This window comes from Bombus pascuorum, chromosome 1, assembly GCF_905332965.1.
Source record: "Bombus pascuorum chromosome 1, iyBomPasc1.1, whole genome shotgun sequence".
In the NCBI taxonomy this organism is placed as follows: Eukaryota; Metazoa; Arthropoda; class Insecta; order Hymenoptera; family Apidae; genus Bombus; species Bombus pascuorum.
The window spans coordinates 16,060,590-16,082,682 of NC_083488.1; the positions used below are offsets into that span (position 1 = coordinate 16,060,590).

The following is a 22,093-nucleotide window of genomic DNA, read 5'->3' on the forward strand; positions in this document are numbered from 1 at the left end:
GGAGGTGGAGGACGCGCGACTCCTCTTCAGGAGTGATAGGCAATCAATGGTCCATGTAAACTGGACGACGGTAACGACGATGCATCGCCGAGAAACTGTTTTTTCCAATAACAACTCTCTATTTTCTTGTTTAACCTTTCTATTTCTGTTACTTTATTCTGTTTAACACTTTAACGACGGCGAACATCAACTAAAGGATTCAGAATCATAGTGGTGTAAGTCTATCCATTAGTTTTTATAGTTTAGTTTTATAGCTACTTTTTGTAAAATAGTATCCTGCGCTCCTTTTTATTGTGAAAGATAAAAATACTTGAAATTATCATTAAATATGTGCAATTTTCTAGAAATCCAAAAATTCTATAATACGACTACTGACTTTAACTTAAAGTGAAATATAATCGTTCAGTAGTGATCAAACCAAACTGATATACTTATTATTTTCGAAATATATCCTACATATTACAAAACGCCCTATAATAAAAATGATCTAATTAGTAAATATAATTGCGTCATATAAGAATATATTTATGTCTCAACATCTAAAAAGAAAAAGGAAAAGTCACTATCCCTCGCGTATAGTGCTGCGATGCAGTATAATATACATATTACGCAGTATAATAAACATTACGTTCATAATATTATCCTAAAACACAAACTTGCCCATTTTCCTCTTTTCACCGTCATTCACATTCGACTTGTGCATTTCTCACACTTATGACCCGCCACTGTCTACTTTTTGCGCAGTCCCCCTATTTTTTTGTCTCATTCGCATCGTCGCTTTTAACCCTCCATTTTATGGTCTTCCCCGTTTTTCCTCAGCCGTTGTCGTGCAATCGAATCTAATGATCTTGAAGCATAAAACGAGTCGTGCGTGAAACGGTAGAATATAATCCACGGTGATGACGAGGGACAATCTTGTCGTCGGGGTAACTCTGAATTTTGTTCTATTAAATCAAATACTTAAAATGCACTAGGTTTGGATAGAGTATTTCGTTAGAATCATATTGTAAACTGTTTTTCTGACTATCTCGTTCTTTTTCCGGACTCGATATTTAAAGAAGTTTCTCCTGGAAAGGTGGGAGTTCAGATGCACACGCAGGACTATGCAAAGTTCTGGTGCTACTTGAGCAAAGCTTACGAACAATTAGTTATCTTCTCTTAAGAAAAATTAAAAAAAAAACAACTATATTTTTAAATGCATGTTAAAAAATTTTAAATGCAATTTGTTGTAAAATAAACTTCACTTCATAGTTACGTGAATTTGTATCATTTTATTTCCAAATCTCCTCCCTACTCTTCTACGAAGAGGTGCGAGGTAATAGTTCCAAGCCACAGGAACTTTAAATCGGTGATTGCTTTAAGACTGCGATTGGAAATGATTTTTGCTTTCCCCTTGGAAAATGAGTAACGAATTTGGAAGCTGCTGTGAATCGATGGATCTTTCAGTGAAAATCTACGTAGAAGGTGACAATTGGCGCGACGATGACTCGGCCTTGCACCCGATCGAATGGTAACGATGATAATGACGACATTGTCCGAGGTCGGTGTGCTCGATGGAATACAAAACATTCGCTGACAACATGATTTGGGCTGGATGGCGCCTTCATTCAGTACCACATATGGCCAATGACAATGGAGACACGCACGAGGTATGAAACATAATGTAGTACGCTTTATTAATAGAACGTGCGTTGTCTACGTAAGTTGTCATATTCGATAATTTATTCATTATATACTATATGAATATTTTATACTTGCTTAAATATAGAATACTTATTCTCCAATACATTAAGCCTTATACGTCGAGCCGAACTCGACAATTGTATTTCGTTTCATTTCATCGCTTTTAGCATATCAGCATACACTTTCGCTTATAAGAATTCAAATACTCTGGCCCACTGTATTAACAATACCTATGTGAACTTTAGTAAAACGTACAAATTAATGAAAAATTCATAATTAGATGCAGTACTTGTTATTTTTTATGGAATTAGTAGACTATAAATACTAAATGGTAAGGAAGATTAATAAAAAATTGTGTATTAGAAAATGTAGTAACAACATATTTTATTTACTATTATATTGTATATATATAATATATATGTGGTAAATAATAAAATATGTTATTATTGTGCTCTTTAATTAGTATATATATATATATATATTAACAGGTATACTACATTCTTAAATCATGATATTTATATTATATTAACATTGGAGTTTTCCTACCAACTTAGAATTTAAAATTGATCTGAAAAAGACATAACGTCTTCTCTACAAAATCATCTGAAAAAATCTGTTCCTATTACTAGTAGTTAACGAACTATAATTTTTCCCTTAAGGAAAAGAGATTCGGTCCTGATGAAGTCAAATGCGTACCTTCAAGAACGTCCTCTTCATCAAAATTAAATACGCATCTTTCTATTGTCTACGCCTACTACTTATTCTTTCAAATTTACTCAACTCGGTAGACGTATAATAGAGTCTCGTTTAGCGCAATTTGTATTATCTTTTTCGCACAAATTTTCAGGCAATTACGCATGCCATCGACGAAACGCCAAGGAGAAGTGTAGGAAGAGGAAAACGCGCAGGGCGCGCGTCGCGCCACTTATTGGATCGAATGAAACCTGCTTCGGCCTGAAGGGCGTAGCGTATGCATTATTCAAATAGCGGTACCAGCTATCCAACACCTCGCTAATAACACCGGGCCCATTTTTCTCCTGGACGGCTAAGTATCCGCCGCTCGAAGCGCATCGACGTACTTTAAACGTCCGTGTTGGAATGTCAAGGGAGGTCGTAGACGCGTGGTTGAACGATAATAAAGCACCGTGGCTGAAAAAGGACGGACAGACAGTTTTTGCATAAAAGTACGCCGACTCTCCGCTCCCAAGATTGTTCACACCACGTACACTACTCCTCAAAAGTATGTAGATACTTGTTCATTTTTGGTAGATTGTAATTTAATAACAAAATTACAAATAGAAAGAGCTAGGTCGATTTTTTCTAACACTTTATTAGGGTTATCGTAGAATACTATGACGCAGAATTTCTTTTAAAATTTCTTTTTTAAAATTTATGTATGTAGTAAAAATTTTTCAATTTGCAATACCAATTAGTTTGGTTAGTTTAAAATCGTGTCATTTGGACTAAATCATGTTTGTAATAATAACGATTTATATGTACCTATTTCATATTTAATATTTTCATATTTACAAGGATTTCTGATATTATAATCTTAATTTTATCCAAAAGTAATTAATTTATATTGTAACTCTTACTGACAAGTAGTAAAACCTAACAAGTAGTAAAACCCTATAATAAAGTCTCCTTTTTAGAACCATACGAATCATCCACCAAAATATTTCACCAAACCTAACTCTACCTAAAATATACATTTAATGGCAAATAAATAAATAAAGGGAAACAATGAAATCTACACGTTACCCATAGTTGTATTGCTCATTGTCAAACCAATGGATCTTTCCGCATTTAAAAATCTGTATACAAAAATACACAGAATACACGTACGCGATTATTGTGGTTATTTTAGTAAAATCTAAAACCAATCTGGAAATAATAAAACTTACAGAACATGTCATATAAACATATGTTTAGTAAAAAATTAATATACAGCATGAATAGCCATCTTTAACGTATAATAAGTTTTAAAAATGATCCCACTGATTATGGAGGTTTATCGATACATAGGTAATTAAAATACATACTTGCATTAAATATTTCGTAGCTCCTGCATACATTTTCAAATTTGTTTTAAATACCGATATGATCATGATGATTGATTCTCACTAAAATGCTAATGGTATTTAAAAATATTTTATATAAGACACATGATATGTTCCCAAAAGGTTTCTACAACTGTTCGAATACTTTCATGAGTATCAATCAATACAAATCAAAGTAAACACTTAACAAAATTCCAGTCCTCGTAAAGTATAAAGATTGGTTTTAGTAAAACAATACTCGTGCAATGTTTAATCGCTACCTTGCACTTTAAGAAGCTCTTCGATTTATCCCAGCGAAACGATCGATCATTCAACGGTAACTCGTTGTTTCGCAATCGATGCAGATAATCGTGGGTGTAATTACGCCGATCGGACAGCGTTTCTCGAGTTACTTTCACACCGAGAGGGTATTCTATCGGCGACCCATCGCCGGGGTATCACGCATCGAGCGACGTCGGCTATTCCGCTCACGTCTCTCATTGCACCACGTATGAATGATAAATTCTTTGATCCTATAAACTATTAATTACAACGACTTCAAGCCGTCTCGATAGTCGGAAGCTGTGATACGCGTTCCCTGTTTAGCCTGCGGACTGCGTAGTCGTTTCTCATTGAAGACGAAGAAAACACGTAGATTGCGTTTAAAATTGTCTTGCTTCGAACAACAGAGCCGTCGTTTATGCCAAAGTATTTTGAGCAACGATTGCAATTATTAATATGTTAATTTAATTCGAATTAATGTATAGCGCGTGTTCAATACCAGGTAAATGTACATTGATAATTATGAGAAGTACATCAACATGTTGATGTAGGAGGATTTCTACGATTCCTACCTTCCGTGATGGATAAAACCGAAAAACATTTTGTTTACTTGGTTTCCCTTAAGAAATGGGTAGGATGCGCGTTAGATTGTTAGAAATATTAAAGAAGCAATATAATTTACATAATATATCGACGTCATCGCTAAAGAACCTCTCCTCTTGGATACATGCATCGACTTCGCATTGAACGTATTAAAATACAAACGAAAATAGTTTTGATATAAAATCAGTTAGCAGCATATTAAATTTTCAAATTGCTCTTCTATTATATAAAAGACACATAGAAATATGATTTATCATGCTTTAACCTTTAGTCTTCAGGTATAACAATTTTTGCGAATCTCATACAAAACCGAGGAAGCAACTAATTTCTCGTTCAACGAATTCAACGAGCCTCCATGACTCAACCGCAACTTTCCCTTGATTATCAAAAAGCAACTCGTACCGTCAATCTCCGCTCATCTCGCGGAACGCAACGCGTCAGGGGTCATCGTTGATTGATCTCACAGCCGGCCAAGGATGAAGCTCTATCCTCCCGTGCAAAATAATGGAATCCGACTTTTCCAGCTAACAGGAGTGCCACGATCTTGGCTAAGGAATCACGTGGATTCTAACGAAAGAACGGTGCGCGAATTCCTCCGGCAGATTGGCATCGAGCAGGAATCGAGCAGGGCTGGCTCACTCGGTGAATGAGTTCACCTCGACTTCCTCGGCGTTTAGGCTGCAGGCGCTATAGGTGGTCCACGACCGACACGTAGTGCGCTATCTCGGCTGAACTGGTGCAAGTTCATTCACCCACGGTTCACACCTCACTGGACACAATACCGAGGATACCAACTGGCTTCTGAGTACGCTACGCTTCTGTTCTATCTAGATTATCTTTTTCGTCGCAGTTAATTCGATGGTCGATGAAAAGATATAATGGTCGTGTCATTGTCATGGTGTAATGTCACCGCCTGGTGTCATGGTGGTGTATCGCATATTTCGATTATTTTATTTTTGTATAAATAGTATAATGTTTTGTATAATTCAATATAATATTATTTGTTTAAATTTAATTTTAACATAAGATAAATATTTAGTATATTAAATATGTCTTCTTATATTCAGATACAGTGAATGTATCTAACAATAACTAGAAATTGTACTTTATTCTTGAATATAATTAAGAGACATACGCAGATGTAATTGTTTCATGAAACTTACATGAAATTTAGAATCATACATGCTTCTTAGACTTGAACTTATTAATCACATTATTACTAAAAAATAGACAAAAATTATTTCGTTCTAGTAACACTTATTTTGCGATTATCTTTGAATTCTATAATTTATAATGCATTTACATTTTCTCTTCTTCTTCAACAGAGTATCATGCCAGCTAATGATCTTATCACTGCTAAATTATCAGTTGCTCTTCAAAAAGTTTTAATTGAAAAGCTGAATTGGCTGTAAGTTTGCGTTCTTTAAGATTTTTTGGAATGTACACTTAACATACGAAGACGCAATTAAGTTATTAATCTATTCTTAATTACCGGTTATACGTTCACTTCGAGTATTTTCCTTAACCGACTCGATGAGAACGTTCTGTCAAACATTTGCGTTAATTATGAGTTTTAAAAGATCTTTTCGTTAGTTTAATGTGTCGTTAATTCGTATTATTTGGTACGCGCATGAATTAAATAAACTGACTGGGGCCTCCACGTCGGTAGCAATTTAAGATTGATGACGTTTTATTGAAATCATCAGAAAAGAAAAACTTTCTGTTATTAATAATTAATAAAGAGAAACTCTACTCACAAACTAAATAAAATTCTAGAAGATTAAATAATTTACGAACCAAGGAATTAAAAGGACTAAAGTCGCTTTCAGATACAAAACTTAAAATATGAAAATCATCAAACCTATTCAAGAAACCTCATCGTCAACATTCTCAAGTGAAACTTAACGCTTCTTCGCGATGCTCCTCACCTGGTTCACCTGGTTAAACTTGACTCCTGTACAAAATTGCGAAAATCGAGTATTTCAAAGGCTCGTCTTAACTCGTCACGCCGAGACGTTTCTAGAGCTCGTACAGCCCCACTCCGGAAATTTCCAGGCCAGTCGATTGCACTGCGGCTTACATAATCGTAAATTGACTCCGCGAAACAACGAGGCAACCGGGTCGTTCGCTCGATTCCAGATTTACCCCGGTACAGATAAACAGGTGTAAAATTTTATCGCGTCCGTATATATACAAGCCAGGTTCCGAGGCTGGGTCCGTATTAAATTCAACGCGAGAACTTGTTACGGTGCAGTCGACTCGAAGGTGGGCATTATTAACGACACGCTTCGTAACTCTGTTTAAAGCGGCAATAGCCTTCGCGTTTCGCGTCTCCCTGGTCATCGTGGCTGTACGCACTACGCAGCGCAAGGTGCGAAAGGTTTCAACATTTTCTAATGAATGATTATCGCGAATCGGTTCGAGAGTAGCCGTCCGTAATCCCTAGTTATCGGGCCGAAGTTATCGACTAACAAGTTGTACCCCATAGGAACATAGTAATCCCCATTCCGGTAGAGATAAGAGCACCTAGCCACGGCACGAGTAACGCTATACTCATAGCAAACGTTGCCCTATCTCACCCCTGCATAGCGTTGTACTCGAGTCGATCGCGGATCCGAACTAATTTCTTTTAGCGCTCGTTATACCCGCTCTTGTTGTTTGTTTCACGTCTCGAAGGAACGACTGTGTCGAGATTGGATGTCTCGGCGTTTCGAACAGGCTCATTTAGTTGCAAGCTCTTATGGGAATTGATTGGTAGTGATGAAAATTATGGAAGGGCGGTAGATGATATGTGTGTTAATAAACACTTTCTTTTTTTATTGCTTTTGTTGTTACGATTGAGGTGCTATTGATCGCAACTAACCGTGCTCGTTGTATTTCCATGGGGCGCTAATCATAATAAAGCGTTATAATTTTCTTTATATTCTACATTTTATATTTTTTTTAAAAGAGAGGGTTTATTAATGACGATAATGAGATATTTTGACGATTGTCAATATCAATGGTATCATATACATTGAGAAGAATATTAATTAAGTGTTCTCTATTAAAACATTATATTCATAATGTTTAAGAAATTACTAATATTTAAATTTGTTCCCGAAAAAGAAATCTGAATTGTTATCTTTTCCAAGAAAAAATGTAAAAAACTTTCGATTAATTTGTAAAATTTCTCTAATAATATCAGTTAAATTATGCAAGATGGAAATGGAGATAAGTATAAGAAATATACCTGAATTATACGAAAAAAAATTATTCAAATTATGCTATTCCTCGTCTAACTTTACTCGCAGCTTTCACTGTTGCTCGCTTCAGGTAGGCAGACATTCGTTCCCGTTTACGATGATACTACGTTGCAGGAAGGAAGTAAGAGAGGCGTACAAAACCGTGCCAAAGCAGAGAAACGTCTAGTACCGAACATTTTCCTAAATTGCGACCGGTGTTCGCCTTCACAATTACTTTCTGCTCACGTTTACAATTATTTAAACTTACACCAAACTACCCTAACATACCACGCCAAACAACTGATAATAACAGTAAAGATAACGATAACTATCGTTTTCCTTTTTAGCATGCAAAATTAAAGAATTAACTAACGTATAATTTCTGCAGAATTGTTATGACTACCATACTGCTGTCTTTATAACTCAATTCTCATACAATTGTCTTCTTCATAGCATAGGTTGTCGTCGTCTCTACGATATTTATCTCATCGTTCTAACTTTCATCTCTTTCCGAGTTCAATCAAAGATAGATATAAAATTAAAGAAAAATATACATTGAATGTCATTCATACAGCTTTGTCGTCTGACATGTTCGGATAAATAAAGTTCTACTAAAATCTCCCCATCGAACATTATCGTAAATTAACAAATTTAGGTTTTAAGGAAAGTAACCTCTTCCATAATTGTTATTTTTTCATACATTATTTTACATCATGGTACACTTAACAATATTGTATCGCATTTATGACACTATATTAAAGGCAAGTATCACGCGAGATTGTTTATTATACGAAGAAGTCTATCCGGTTGCTCTTCCCGTGCTCTTTACATCAAAACTTCCACCACCACTTTCCAACCCTACATACCAGCTATATTACTTTTAAACACATACACACACACATAATTTGACTCTTCTGTACTAGAAAAACGTCCTTAATCCAGACACACGTAATGAGGCAAAATTACAACGTGCCATCGAACGCAATCAACCCAGTACTACCAATTTTTCCAACGCTCTTCGCACGCCATAACTTTGCCCAAACTAAAACATGAAAAAAGATCTTCTTGATAAAGAATTCTCCTAACAAGAAGCTAACAAACACACTTTACATTCCTCGCTACAACCACGAATTACGTTAACAGAATTTTTCCCGAGCAAAGTAGCTAACATTGAAACGTCTCTCGCAAACGAGGCTCGATAAAAGGCCCTCGTTCCAGAGAATGCGTCTTTGATCGACTACTGGTATACACGTAGTTGTCCAATGGTCACAAAGGCGAGCAAACGTGCTGACCACCAGGAATGCAACGAAATAAACGCTTTTCACAGTTGCATTACATACTACCGGAGGGTTTTATCAGCTAGCTGCCGCGATGGTCCACCAACGGTGGCAACGATCGAGGTTTTAACCTGTCTCCCTAATGAGCGAGCAGCCATTATGCACGGTCGCGAAAAACGTCACAGAGGTGTCAAACCAAATGTTTGAGAGTGGTTTCCCGGTAAAGGCTCAATGGGGCCCGTCCATCTTTCTGTCATCGCTGGCGTCGTGAATGGCGGGCAGCCGAGCAACGCTCGTCTTCTCGCTTGCGTCAGTGTTTGCGCTCGCGTTAATTTGTTTGAGGGACCACGAGCGATTCTCCCGCGTTCAGCGTCGGTTGCTTTGCGCACCCTGCCTTCGAAGATTACGAGTTGTCCACGACCGACCTGCTGTTTGCGAGATTTCTTCGTCGTCTCAGATAGTACAACTCGGACAACTCACCTTCGCTTAAATGACAGATCGATTGAATTTTTTCCAACGAGACACATGAGTCGTGAAATTTAATCTGTATAAATGATAACTAGTATGCTGATTGTTTCGTTACGTAGGTGTAGGTAGCATAGTGGAATCGTAGAAATACTCAGGAATTTAGAAATAACCAAAAAGTAAGAAGAGTTAATATTGTGAGTTAATACGTATTATTTTATCTAAAGATGATTACCAGATATTGAAAAATGTTAACGAGATATTGAAAAAATTGCTGAAGTTTAAAAAACTTTAGATTACTACCCAATTAGCAATTAAGCTCTGTTCAAAAATCATGAACTACACTTACACGCAAAACACGTATTTTCGTTTCATTTTTATTTCGAAGGCAAATATGGGAATTTCATTATCTTTGATGTGTTCTCGTGAAGTCGTTATTACAGGCAGCATGAAAAAATGTCTAACAAAGAGAATGTTCAACAGATCTCTTATCTTCTTTGTACTCCTATGTAAATAAGGAAATATAGAACACTGTCGGGTAAATGTAATTTTAACCTCTTTTAACCGAATATTATTCGCAGATGTACAAAAGTGTTCCCACCATTTTTCATTTTGTTCCACCCAAATATGTCCATCAATATTTGATTTCCTTACAATACAATGCACATTGTTCTGCGTACTTAGCGAATAACCTACCTTTCAGAAGTGGTTTTATATTCTTTATGCGCCTCGTTAGCGGAATAGTACGAAAGAATATAGTCGTAAAACGAAATGTAAAGGTAGATAAGGCAAGTGCTAGATCAACGTCTAACACTTACGTCACTGGTGTTTCAGGAAAAATGAAAAGAGCGTAAAAATAAAGTAAGATTTCATGCTAGAAATAATATTTATTCATATCTTGTGTTAAATATCCTTATACCGAATGAACTATTGAAACAACTATTTACATATAACTGACAACAAATAAATTTATGGAAGTAACGTACACCGTATAACTTTACACTTTACAGTTATAAATCGTGCATGTTTATCGTGCATTTCAGCTTTAAAGGAGTCGTTAACATCAAAATATTACATCTTTCAAAAGATAATTGCAAAAACATTCGATTTTTTCACTATTCACAAATTATTTCATTACCGTAATCACATGCCACGGTTTAAAAAAATCCTACAACGCTTTATTCAAATTTTATTCAAATTGATTAACTACTATCTCCTCTTTTCATGATCGCTATAATATATCGTTCATGGATGTTTCATTACATGTTTCGGAAGCTCTCAATTTCAAAATTACATATTAACGTTTACATATCACTAGGATACGAGACATGAATCGAGAGAAACTTCTTATTAGGGATGCTTTACAAGATCGCTGATGATACATACTAGTCGACGAGAACGACAACGATCGACTTAATTAAACAAATTCATCAAACTGCAAGATAGACGCGAACATGCGGTTAAGCTCATGAGTATACGGACACATTGATAAATTTGTAATAACGTACACGATTTTTATCAAGGTATACAAGTCAATAGCAAATTAATAACTACAAACAGTACTTACTGTCGTCGTATAAAGTCAGCACAAACTATAAATTTAAGTTACTTATTTTAAAAATTAGCAATAGTGTGTACTTTTTACGATTAAATATGCAATTCGTTAATGTACCTACTGATTTTGTAATATGAAAGAATATTTATAGAAGCCATAGTACACAGTAAGCGCTGTACAATCTTAAACTATCTAACAAATGGAGATGTTTCTGAAATATCTTGTAATCTCCGTATACTTGTTCAGGTTCGTTTCAAATTTTACTATTATAATCGCGATAGTCGTGTCCCGTTACGATACTAACGAAATTTCAAAAAAGTTTCCTATAATGCACATAATATATTACTTACCACGACAGGCTTTATGCGAGCATCTTCGAATCACGCTTCTCCACCGATCGACACCTTTCTGCACCTTTCTACATCCTTAACGATATTACCAATGGATTACCTGCGAGAATCGATGTGTGATTAATTATCGCGGAGCCATTGATATTTAATGAACCAAACGTGCACGATATATCGAAACGCAACACGTAAGTACTTCTCGATACAGGCAAACCGATGCATCTTTAATTGTTCCCATGTAACGAATTTCACCCTTTGTAATTTGTTTAAATGTATCAGATATAGGCGCTCGATGATGTTAAATTTATCTGTACTTTATGAATTTTGTGCTTTATTAATTTCATTGCGGTCAAACGAACGCAATCAGCAAAAGTTAAAACCATCATTGAATCGTGTTTGACTGAGTTTATTCTACTTCGAAATACGATTATTCCAAGTAAGAATAAGATTTTTGCACGATGATATCTTTGGCTCGGTTGGTTTACTTTCCGATGCGGTTTAATAGTTTCCTATCCTATTATCGTTATTGAGTTAGAAAGTAGAGAAAGCTTGTGATCTACTCTAAACACCAGCAACTTTAATAAACATTGAATACAGGATACTATTGAGGAAATAGTTGCATAAATCATTCATGATGTTCTTACATTCGTGATTTTACCTGTTGAATCTATGAGAGGCCAACGTTGTGTTAATATAGCATAGCCATTTCAAATTTTCAAACTTTCATATTTTCATATTATATTTTTTATGCATTATTTCATTGCTTTATCGTTAACAAAAGCACGATAGTACCCTGGAGCCAGTCGTTTTGAAAGTTATCTCTGTTTTTGTTTTTATTACTTTGCTATCCTTAACATTTAGCACCTTGATGCTGAATGAAATTCTTTTTAACAAATGATTCTGATATTGAATACACATTTTTATTGAAATATTGCGTATACAAAATTTCGTAATTCGTATGTACATTTTTAAAAGATTATCATATAATCTATATGAATTCTAAATTACGTGAAGTGTATTTGTATAATATAAATTGTATAAAAGAAACACTTCATTTATGTATTTTAGTAAGACAAATTCTGTTTGTGATCATCTAAAATTATGATTTCTTTGTAATTTGGTATCAGTTCACTTTACATAGGATTTTAAGTGATACTCATTAATTACTTATTATTTATACATATACCACGTTATATTGCTCATACTTTACATTTCTATATGATAAGTATCTATATGATAAAAGCTAATAATTGATAATGAAATTAATGAAAAAGATTATTGATAAGATAAAAGTTCTATACAATGGTTCATTAAACTCTATCTTTCTGTTTATTTCTTTTCTCAAATTGTAGAAATAAGAATATCAGATAAGATTTCGATAAAATTTTATATCCAAACTACATCTTTCTTAATGGAATGAAATATTTCGATATTTCTCTTTGCAATATTTCAGCGTATCAATGAACCATAAAATCAACATTTTCCTTGAGTAATGCACACTTTGTACGATTATTTCACGCGGATATCGCTTTATCATATACGTTAACACGCATTCATCAGAATGTTTTACAGTCAAACGCGGTTCTTTCGCAATTGACATGTAAATTAACAGCGTTCTACGAATGCCTTTCGCTCGTTTTCCCACGTACGATCATATCGCGAGTTAATCCTTAACGCGTTTGCCAACAATGCCAGACCAATGAATCGTTAATTTAACAACTCGTCACGGGACGATTGATAGGAAAAATTCGAAATAAACATGCATAAACCATTCCCACGATCGAACAAGCATATTCAACATCAGTTTATTAATCACTAATTCCACATGTTCTGTTTCTGCATGTTTATCGAAATCAATTTATATTTAGTAATAAATGTACTATTTCCTATTGTACACTAAACTACTATATATGCTTAACATACTACCTTTATACCTTTCGTCATAAATTTTATGTAGTATACAGTAATTTTGCTCTTTGTATTCGTTTGTTCGTATCACACTTGAATGTAAGTAGATGCAAACACGTAAAATATGTTATCCAAATAAGTTTTTAAATACTTAATATGCTGATAAACAGTTACAGTAATTTAAATATTACATACCTGACAGATATTCTTGATAATCTCATATATTTATTCTACAATGATTTCTATAGTGATTTTCGTAGTATACGAACATCTTTCCCTTTTTCTCAATTCTACTCGTCAAATATATCGATTCTCGAATACCTGAGTTCCAGGTATTTGCTTCTTTACATAAGTGACCGACCGGCAATGTGCAAATTAAATGCACGTATACAAGTTGCATTACGTTGATTGTGCAACTAGTTACTTTCGAATTCTAGTTCGACAGATCCTGGAATTTGTTGGCTTCGTTTTCTCCTTAATTTTAGCGATTTAACATGGCGTGTTTCCCGGTGAATCTTCGATTCTGAAATATCTCACGTAGATCGAATAACTCGCCAAGAATCCACTTTCATTCGAGTGCCGTGTTCGAGAAATTGGGAGTGAAGCCTGATGAGGTATACGACTGTACGCCTGGTGTAAGAAAGTTACTTTACATTTCTGGTATTTAGGTGGATCAGAATATTTTTATAAATAGATCGCATGGCTCGTATGCCAACGTCTTAATAATTTGGCACGAAAACCTCGTAGATCATACGATATTATTTTTCTTGAAATAACCTTATAGTTTTACATCTTGAAAAATGAAAAGCTATCAAAACATACTCTACTATGCTTATACTACCGTGTATAAGTATTTGGATACTTCTAAATTATTGCAACTATGTAAAATACACTTCAAATAAAAGTCTTTAATCTAACGTGTGCCTCTGATCTTATTCCAGGCAATCATATACATAGTTAGTAGATATTCGTGAAAACAATAGTTAATATTAATGAATATAAATTAAAAAGCAATAATTAAGAGTGCACGAAAATTATTTGTATGGAAACACCTAAGTCAAGTATCTTTATGATTTTGCTAGAATTAATTGTCAGAAAGATTATCTCAGAATGATCAAGATATATCTTCCAACCACTCTCTGAGAGTTTATATAGCTTTTTTCTATTATCAGTAATTTATCAAAGATAGATATGAATAACTTGATCGATACAAGCGTATTCCTTGTTTTGATTTCAACTTAGCAGAAGATTTGATCTCAGTTATGACGAGAATAATAGTAATATTAAAAATATAATAAATATATGAATATTTTGAATAAATTGAGTGTCCAAATTCTTATGCACAGTGGTGTATGTGCCATTAATATTCGAAGGTTCGAAATTCCAAGTTTCCGTTTGAATTCCAACGTTGTTCGCAAAATTTCATTGTCCCTGCTGTTCCCACAGAATCGGCAGCCTCTATAATTCTGCATTAACGGTGTTATAAAGCACAGCGGTCCGTGGCATTGCAACAGAGAACGTATACTCGGCTGTAGGTGAACATTAAATATCGCCAGCGAAGAAGCTTCACCTATATCGGAGAACTCTGCGAAAGCAGACTGAAAACAATGCGATACAAAGATTTCACGTGTCTGTGAACAGCATAGCGTGCGCGCACAGAACACAGATCAATGCTCAGGACGCAATCGTAACGAGAGTGGCAAGTTCTACCTTCACACATCACCGGATGGTATCAGATAGAACCTGTAGATCGTACGTCGACCTCAGCGGGGCGCCTTCGAATCCTAAAGTTCTGCGAATCTGATGAATGATACGACTGGAAATCGAGCGAATAAACAAGCACCGAATCATGTACACCGACGAAGCTCGGCTGAATCGTATTGCAAACCAGGATCGATTTATTCGCGTTCTGTTCCATTCATTGATGCTGCTGTAATGCTCGCTAGTCGAGAAACGGATAACAATGACATCGTATGAAATAATAGTAATATGGGGTGACTAAATTGTAAGGAACCTACACAGGGTTGCTTGTAGAAGTCAATATAAGACGAAAATAAAGCATAAAACTAGTTTGAGGCTTCGTGTATTAATTCTTGACATTTAAAAATCAGTGTGCCTTCTTTCGCTTAAACTCAGTTCAGATTAGTCAAGTTATTCAAATTTAGGTCGTTTGTGTACAACCTGATTGGAATGTAATGGATATCTACTAGAAAACGATACCCAAGGAAGTGATTATGTTAATTACAATATTAATTACTATTGCGAATATAATAAAAACATTATGTACATGGAGCATGTTTGTATCGAAAGTTAAAAAATGACCGACTTGCTTTAGGCAACTAATATCAATAACAAATGCAAAACTGGAAAACATTACATTATTTAGCAACGTAGTCGGAAATAAAGAGTAGTTGAAAGCACTTCAACTTTACTTTCGACTGGAAAGCATGTGCCAAGTCAATTAAAACAATAAATTCACTTTAATAAAATGTTCTATATTGTTTGAAATCAAATGATGATTTGATTAAATAAGAATGAGTAGAAATTTGAAAAAATATTTCAAACCAAATAAATAACAACTTCTTAGGGTAAAAGGATTTTATGTAATTTGAATTAATGTGGATGATGCTTTAGGGTGGTGCACATCAGGAATATTTTAGTCAATTCTTATTTGTTAATAATTAATAAACAAAACCTGAAAAGTAATTTTTTTACTCTTCATTTTATTGTGTGTTATAGAAATAAGCTATTACATGTTTTTCCATTTGTTACCGAACATCTTAAAGTATGCAAAATTTTAATTGTAGGAGAAATTTGACTTGTAGAAAACTGGGGAAATATTTCTAAATTGATAGTATTCTTCTTATGCATACAAATTTTATTGATAGAAATCGGTATATATGCTCCTGTATAATATCCTTACATATTGACATAATAACGCTACCGGTTCGTAATTTGAATATTACTATGTTATCACCTGATTATATTATCATAAGAAATTAGAAATTACAAATATACATATATTTTAAGAAATCTAATTTATAAAAGTAGTCGGCAAGGTATGGTAATATTTATTTACCGTAAGTATAAATGACACTTGTGAATATGCTTTACTAATGACATTCTCAAATTTTAATTATTATTAATTATTATTTTTAGTAATTATTACCCATCGATTAAACTTTGTTATAATACTACCTTACGTTTATGAGTCAATATTATTGTTACAGGTTTTCAAATTTGTATTTTTGTATTTATAAATATTTTAGCAAGTCAGCCAGCTAATCGACATATACTTTTCATTTTATAATCTCAGCTTTTTATCAGTTTCTAAATTAATTTGATAAATTAATTTTTAATTTCCTTTTTATTATTATCTATCGAGTATTATTCAAGTACTTAATATGATCTATCTTATCGATTGCCACATCTTCGTTATTTCTAGCACGCTTAATTTTATCACTCTTTCAACATAAAAACATATGAACGTATGAATGAGACACATCGTTCATTTCTGTTCCTACATTTGTTTTCTGTTATTACATTTTTGATCCAATTTTTTTTTTTTTTTTTTTAATACCTTGATAATTTTATGCACACTGAACTATCACTGAAAAATTATACTTTGTCTAAATCCTAAGACGTTCTTTAAGACGAAAATTTATAAATACAAATTCGCACATGTCGAAAATGTATGTCACATATGGTTTCAGAATTTTTATACAAATAACATTAACTATCTTCAAGGTTGATCAAATCTGCAAGATGTTGTGTATACATACAAATAACACATTCATATTTTATGAGCTGTTACACAGAAATCGATAGAATAAATTTATTAATTATGAATCAGCATAGAAAATAAAGAAACAGAACTGTTTACTTTAAACGTAATCTATTGAAAACATCTTTGTAAATAACCAATGTTGTTTATAACATGCATATGCATACATACTGCGTATTTAACTGGAGTTTAGATGCATAATTTCCATGCGTATGTTATCTGTTTTCAAGGCTAATCATATTTATTGAAAATCCTATATAGGAAAATCACAGAACTTCATCGTCATATCGATTTCATTGTTACAATGACAAATGAAAAAATGAAAAATACACGAAATAAATAACTACGAAACGTAATACAAATCATTAAATTAATTAAAACTTCATTTGTTTCAACGATTACATTTCCTCCATACATGTACGTATAGATTTCATAACTCGTTTCGTACTTGCAATATGATAGCACTACATACTTGAGGTTTATAACTTATTTTATAGTAATTACGGCTCGAAATCAGAATAAAAATTATGCAGTTATAATTAGTCCGATTTCAAATTTAATTACAAATCACTAATAAAAACATTAAACTTTATACTTATTATTATACAAAAATATACTTTTATAAATGTAACTAAAAGAGTGAAACCTACGCGGAGATTTGTTTCGCTATCTGAATATTAGAATCAGATGTTTATTTAAAAACATTTGCATATTTTTGCGTATACTGTGCACTCCATTATATACACATATCTTTTTTACGCATTTAAATTTCCCATAAATGCATAAAAATCCGCAGTCTATTCATAAACTATCTTTACTTATCCGGTGCGTGGTAACGAACACCAAGGAATAGAACGATATTTATATATCAACAAAAAAGCAGATATTCCTTGTAAATATTTTCACCTAAACTTCTGCCGATGATTCCAAGAAATTGCTTGGGGCTAATGACGCGAGCAGTGGTCAATTTCCCTGTACTTTATCTCTAAGGGTGGACAATCATCGCGTCTATGGTGATGGCATTATTAGTCAGCTTCACATCTTAACAGCATTCTTTGTCAAGATTCGTACTCTGCTCTAGTTATGTTGCGTATTTTTTTTTTGTCCATACTAATATTGTACTTTCTACATATAGCTGCATGCTCTTATCTTACATGCTCTTCGTTTAAATATCGTCACAAATATCATACATATGTACCTCTCGTGAGATTTGAAATGCTTGATAAAAAGAAACAATGCTTTAGAATTATTTGTTATTATTCTATATTGCTTATTGTTTTTTCAGCATCGAATTTAACAAATTTCAAAAGGCTGTTCCACCTCGAATTGCCAGACCAAAGGCAAATCCTAAGAATAGAAAGGTTTCCAACGTTTTACCATATTTGGTGGTTAGAATTGTCAATCCGAAGAAATATCAAAAGTTCTATGTTGGAGAAGACGTTATTTGCACCTTCCGTAGCATTGGGCATGACACATATAATCGACAAGTTTGTATCGATATTACGAGACGTCTCGCGAAGGTTAAACTCCTTATCAATTGATAAGCGCCTAAAATGAAAATTCAGTAAAAAGTGAAAAAATTGAATAATTTACAAAGAATAGAATCGATCAGTCTGGTTTTTGAGAAGCTTAAATAACATTAATTGCGATTAATAAATAATCAAAATGTTCCATTATTAGATCTCAATGTCAGTGAGCGTGGATTGCAAAATATAAAAGCTGTTTTTCTATTTCCTTTCAGAAGATAATTATTAATAATTATCTACGAAGTTAATTAAAGTCCTTTTCTTAAAGGGTGACAACAGTAGTCCATTGGTTTATAGGACTCACGTGGTTGCTGTTGAATCTCGTGCTATTTCTTACACAACTGATATCCCTGATATTTTTAACCAGTGTCTCCTTTCGCTTATCCAACAAGCCATGAAATGATAATTTTAACAAAATTCATCTTATATAAAATCTTATAAATAAACAAACAGTGATTTAAATAACTAAACTGTCAAGTTTATTGGTAATAAACTCATAATATAACATAAATATCATTTCATAAATAGTTTCTATATTGTATTCAAACATAATTATACACATTCTTTTTATTATTAAATTTTTCTTAAAAGTATTCCTTAAAAGTATTTCTTAAAATTGTATTCGTACAAACATAAAGTTGATAAAAACATATCAAGGTAAATATGTGACTTTTTCTAAGATATGAAAATCATAAAAAACGTGAAAATATAAACATGACAGGCAATAACAATAAAAATAGTGGAAGATAATCTTTACAAGAGATATCGAACCGAAATAGAATAACGATATTTTAAAAGCGATAATTGTATGATTATAATACTTGGAATCGCATTAAATCATTTTATCACTCATGCAGTGAAAAGGTACAAGTGTTTGCTTCTAAGTAATCATTAAAATTGATAATTCAATTATGACGTTGTTGTAACTTTTCTGTGATTAAATTTCAAGCTTATCATGATATGTATCGATAACGATATGTATCCGAGTACCTATTTCAAACATCGATATTCATATAAAAGGAAATCGTACACTCGTATCATTACACTTCAGTTTGAAAATCCTTCAAGTTACAATGACACGTCTCGCGTTAGTCGTCTTCATAATCGGTGTCGTTTTCGGCAGTAAGTAAATAATAGAAATTCAAACAAATTAAATTCTAATAAAATAAATTAAAATATTAAATTCTATTAATAAACTCCATTAAATTCGACTCTTCTTTAATAGTAACAAACATTGAAATAATCCAATTATAATTCTCTTATCTGTTCTGAATTCGCTAAAGTTGAATTTCATACTTTGCATATTAACTGAATAGGAACGAAATGAAAAAATAAAAATAAATAATAATAAAATAAATAAATGAATAAATAATAATAATGACAAAATAAAAAAAGTTCGTTACTGTGCATAATATTGTAATAAGAAAAATTAATTCGAAATTTTATTTATATAGACGTCTTTGCCAGCAACCAAACGAACGAGATTGACGAGCAAATCGTCGGTGGCACCAATGCTCGCCTTGGTCAGTATCCTTATCAAGTATCGCTTAGACAAAATGGAAGACACTTCTGCGGTGGTACTCTGGTTACCAACAGACACGTAGTCACTGCTGCTCACTGCATCCATGGTATTGTGTCGCCTCCATTCAAAGATTTCACTGTCGTAACTGGTACAGTTACCCTCTCAAGTGGTGGTCAAAGCCACGCTGTTAAGTCGGCCGTCTACAATCCCGATTTCAAGCCTAGCTCTGCCGATTCTTTCAGAAATGACGTTGCTGTAGTCACTGTAAGTAAGAAATCGATATCGTAGAACGGAATAATATTTTACAACGTACAAAGTTCTTCACTTTTATCGAAATGCATCATTAACATTAATAACGATAAAAGATTTATTTCTAATTGTGAAAATAAATCCACGCCAACGATACAACGGTACATCGTCTACATCAGCGATATTACAATTTCACCTTCATAGTTACCTTCCTGTACAGTCATTCAAATCAGTAGTCATTATTACGTTTCAGACACACGCACTCCTTGTTACTTTATTTCTCTCTCTCTCTCTCTTTTTCTTTTATACTATATAAATAGTTGCATATAATACACATTAAAATACTTTATTCCAATTGATTGTAAAAACAAACGTGTCTGAAAAGAAAAAAAAAGTTGCTACTCGACCCTTTCACAGTGAGAAAAATTGAGGCAGACAGTCAAATATGCAACATAATTATCGATATTTATTCCCTATGTGTATAAAGTTGAAAATGCATATATTTTTTTGTATCTAAAATCTTGTAGATAAAGAGACATGTAATTAATTGTTAAATCATTAATTCTGAATTCTGCGTCATTTTGTTATACTGTTAAAGGGTTAGAACGCATGAAACTCAAATAAAGCTGTTTAAGCTTTAACTAGATTTCACTTGAAAATATATCAATATTTGTAATAATTTCAGCTCGCTAGCCCAGTTAGCGTAAACGCTAACCAGAAGCCAATTCCTCTCGTTTCTTCTGATCCACCAGTTGGTGCAACATTGAGAATGACTGGTTGGGGAAAAACCAGTGCTAACGCAAACAACGTGCCTAATATCCTACAAACGACAACCGTAAATCTTCTAAACAATGCAGATTGTCAGAGTCGCTTGGGAATCCACATCTACCCTGGACAGTTATGTACCTATAACAAAAAGGGTGTTGGTATCTGTATGGTACGTATTAAATTTCAATTTTATGTTCTTCAAATTAATATGATCACATATCACAGCTAATATACACATTCATCGATGTGACACTCTAATATTCTACTTCAAGTACAAGTTTCTAAAACTAAAAAATTGAATATATATACAACATTTCTTTCATATATATAATTTTACAAATACTTACACTCAATTCATATAATTCACTCTGTATGGTTATTCAAGGTATAAATTTAGAATCTGTTTATAACTTTCCAAAATTAGTTTCACAAAAAATATTTGTTCTCCCTACAGGGTGATAGCGGCGGTCCCCTTGTCTACAATGGCCAACTTGTAGGTATCGCTTCCTTTGTCATTCCATGTGCTGAAGGCTACCCTGATGCTTACACTCGTGTCTCTCAATACAAAAGCTTCATCAACAGAAATTTATTTTAATTTAGAATCCGGAACTTAAATAACAATTATTGTACAATTCGTATTTTCTCTTTGTAAATAAACAAAATTACATTCACTATTGTGTCGATCGATTAATTTGATATCTTGTAAATTTTTATCTTTAAATTTATATACAATGAGGTCAATTAATATCGTCAGTGAACGATGACGTCATCGACGCTGTTCCACTGTCCTCGCCGTCTTTGGTATCGCGGAACGTGTGGGTCAGTCAAAAGGCCCACTCGATTGCGAGATTCCTTATAGAA

The 22,093-nt window shown here is 33.4% G+C and overlaps 1 protein-coding gene and 1 long non-coding RNA gene across 2 annotated transcripts; one reads left to right on the forward strand and one right to left on the reverse strand.

The window, feature by feature from the left end:
* Positions 1-121: 121 nt before the first annotated feature.
* LOC132906425 (uncharacterized) lies at positions 122-20,828 on the reverse strand. The gene is made up of 2 exons (XR_009657987.1): positions 20,728-20,828; positions 122-158 (listed from the first exon to the last, which is right to left on the reverse strand). It is a non-coding gene; the product is annotated as an uncharacterized LOC132906425 (long non-coding RNA).
* On the forward strand, positions 19,658-21,906 carry LOC132906410 (chymotrypsin-1-like). The gene is made up of 4 exons (XM_060958583.1): positions 19,658-19,815; positions 20,148-20,479; positions 21,150-21,401; positions 21,687-21,906. The coding sequence occupies exons 1-4, from the start codon at positions 19,767-19,769 to the stop codon at positions 21,825-21,827; spliced, it is 774 nt and encodes a 257-aa protein (XP_060814566.1). The 5' UTR covers positions 19,658-19,766; the 3' UTR covers positions 21,828-21,906.
* Positions 21,907-22,093: the final 187 nt, after the last annotated feature.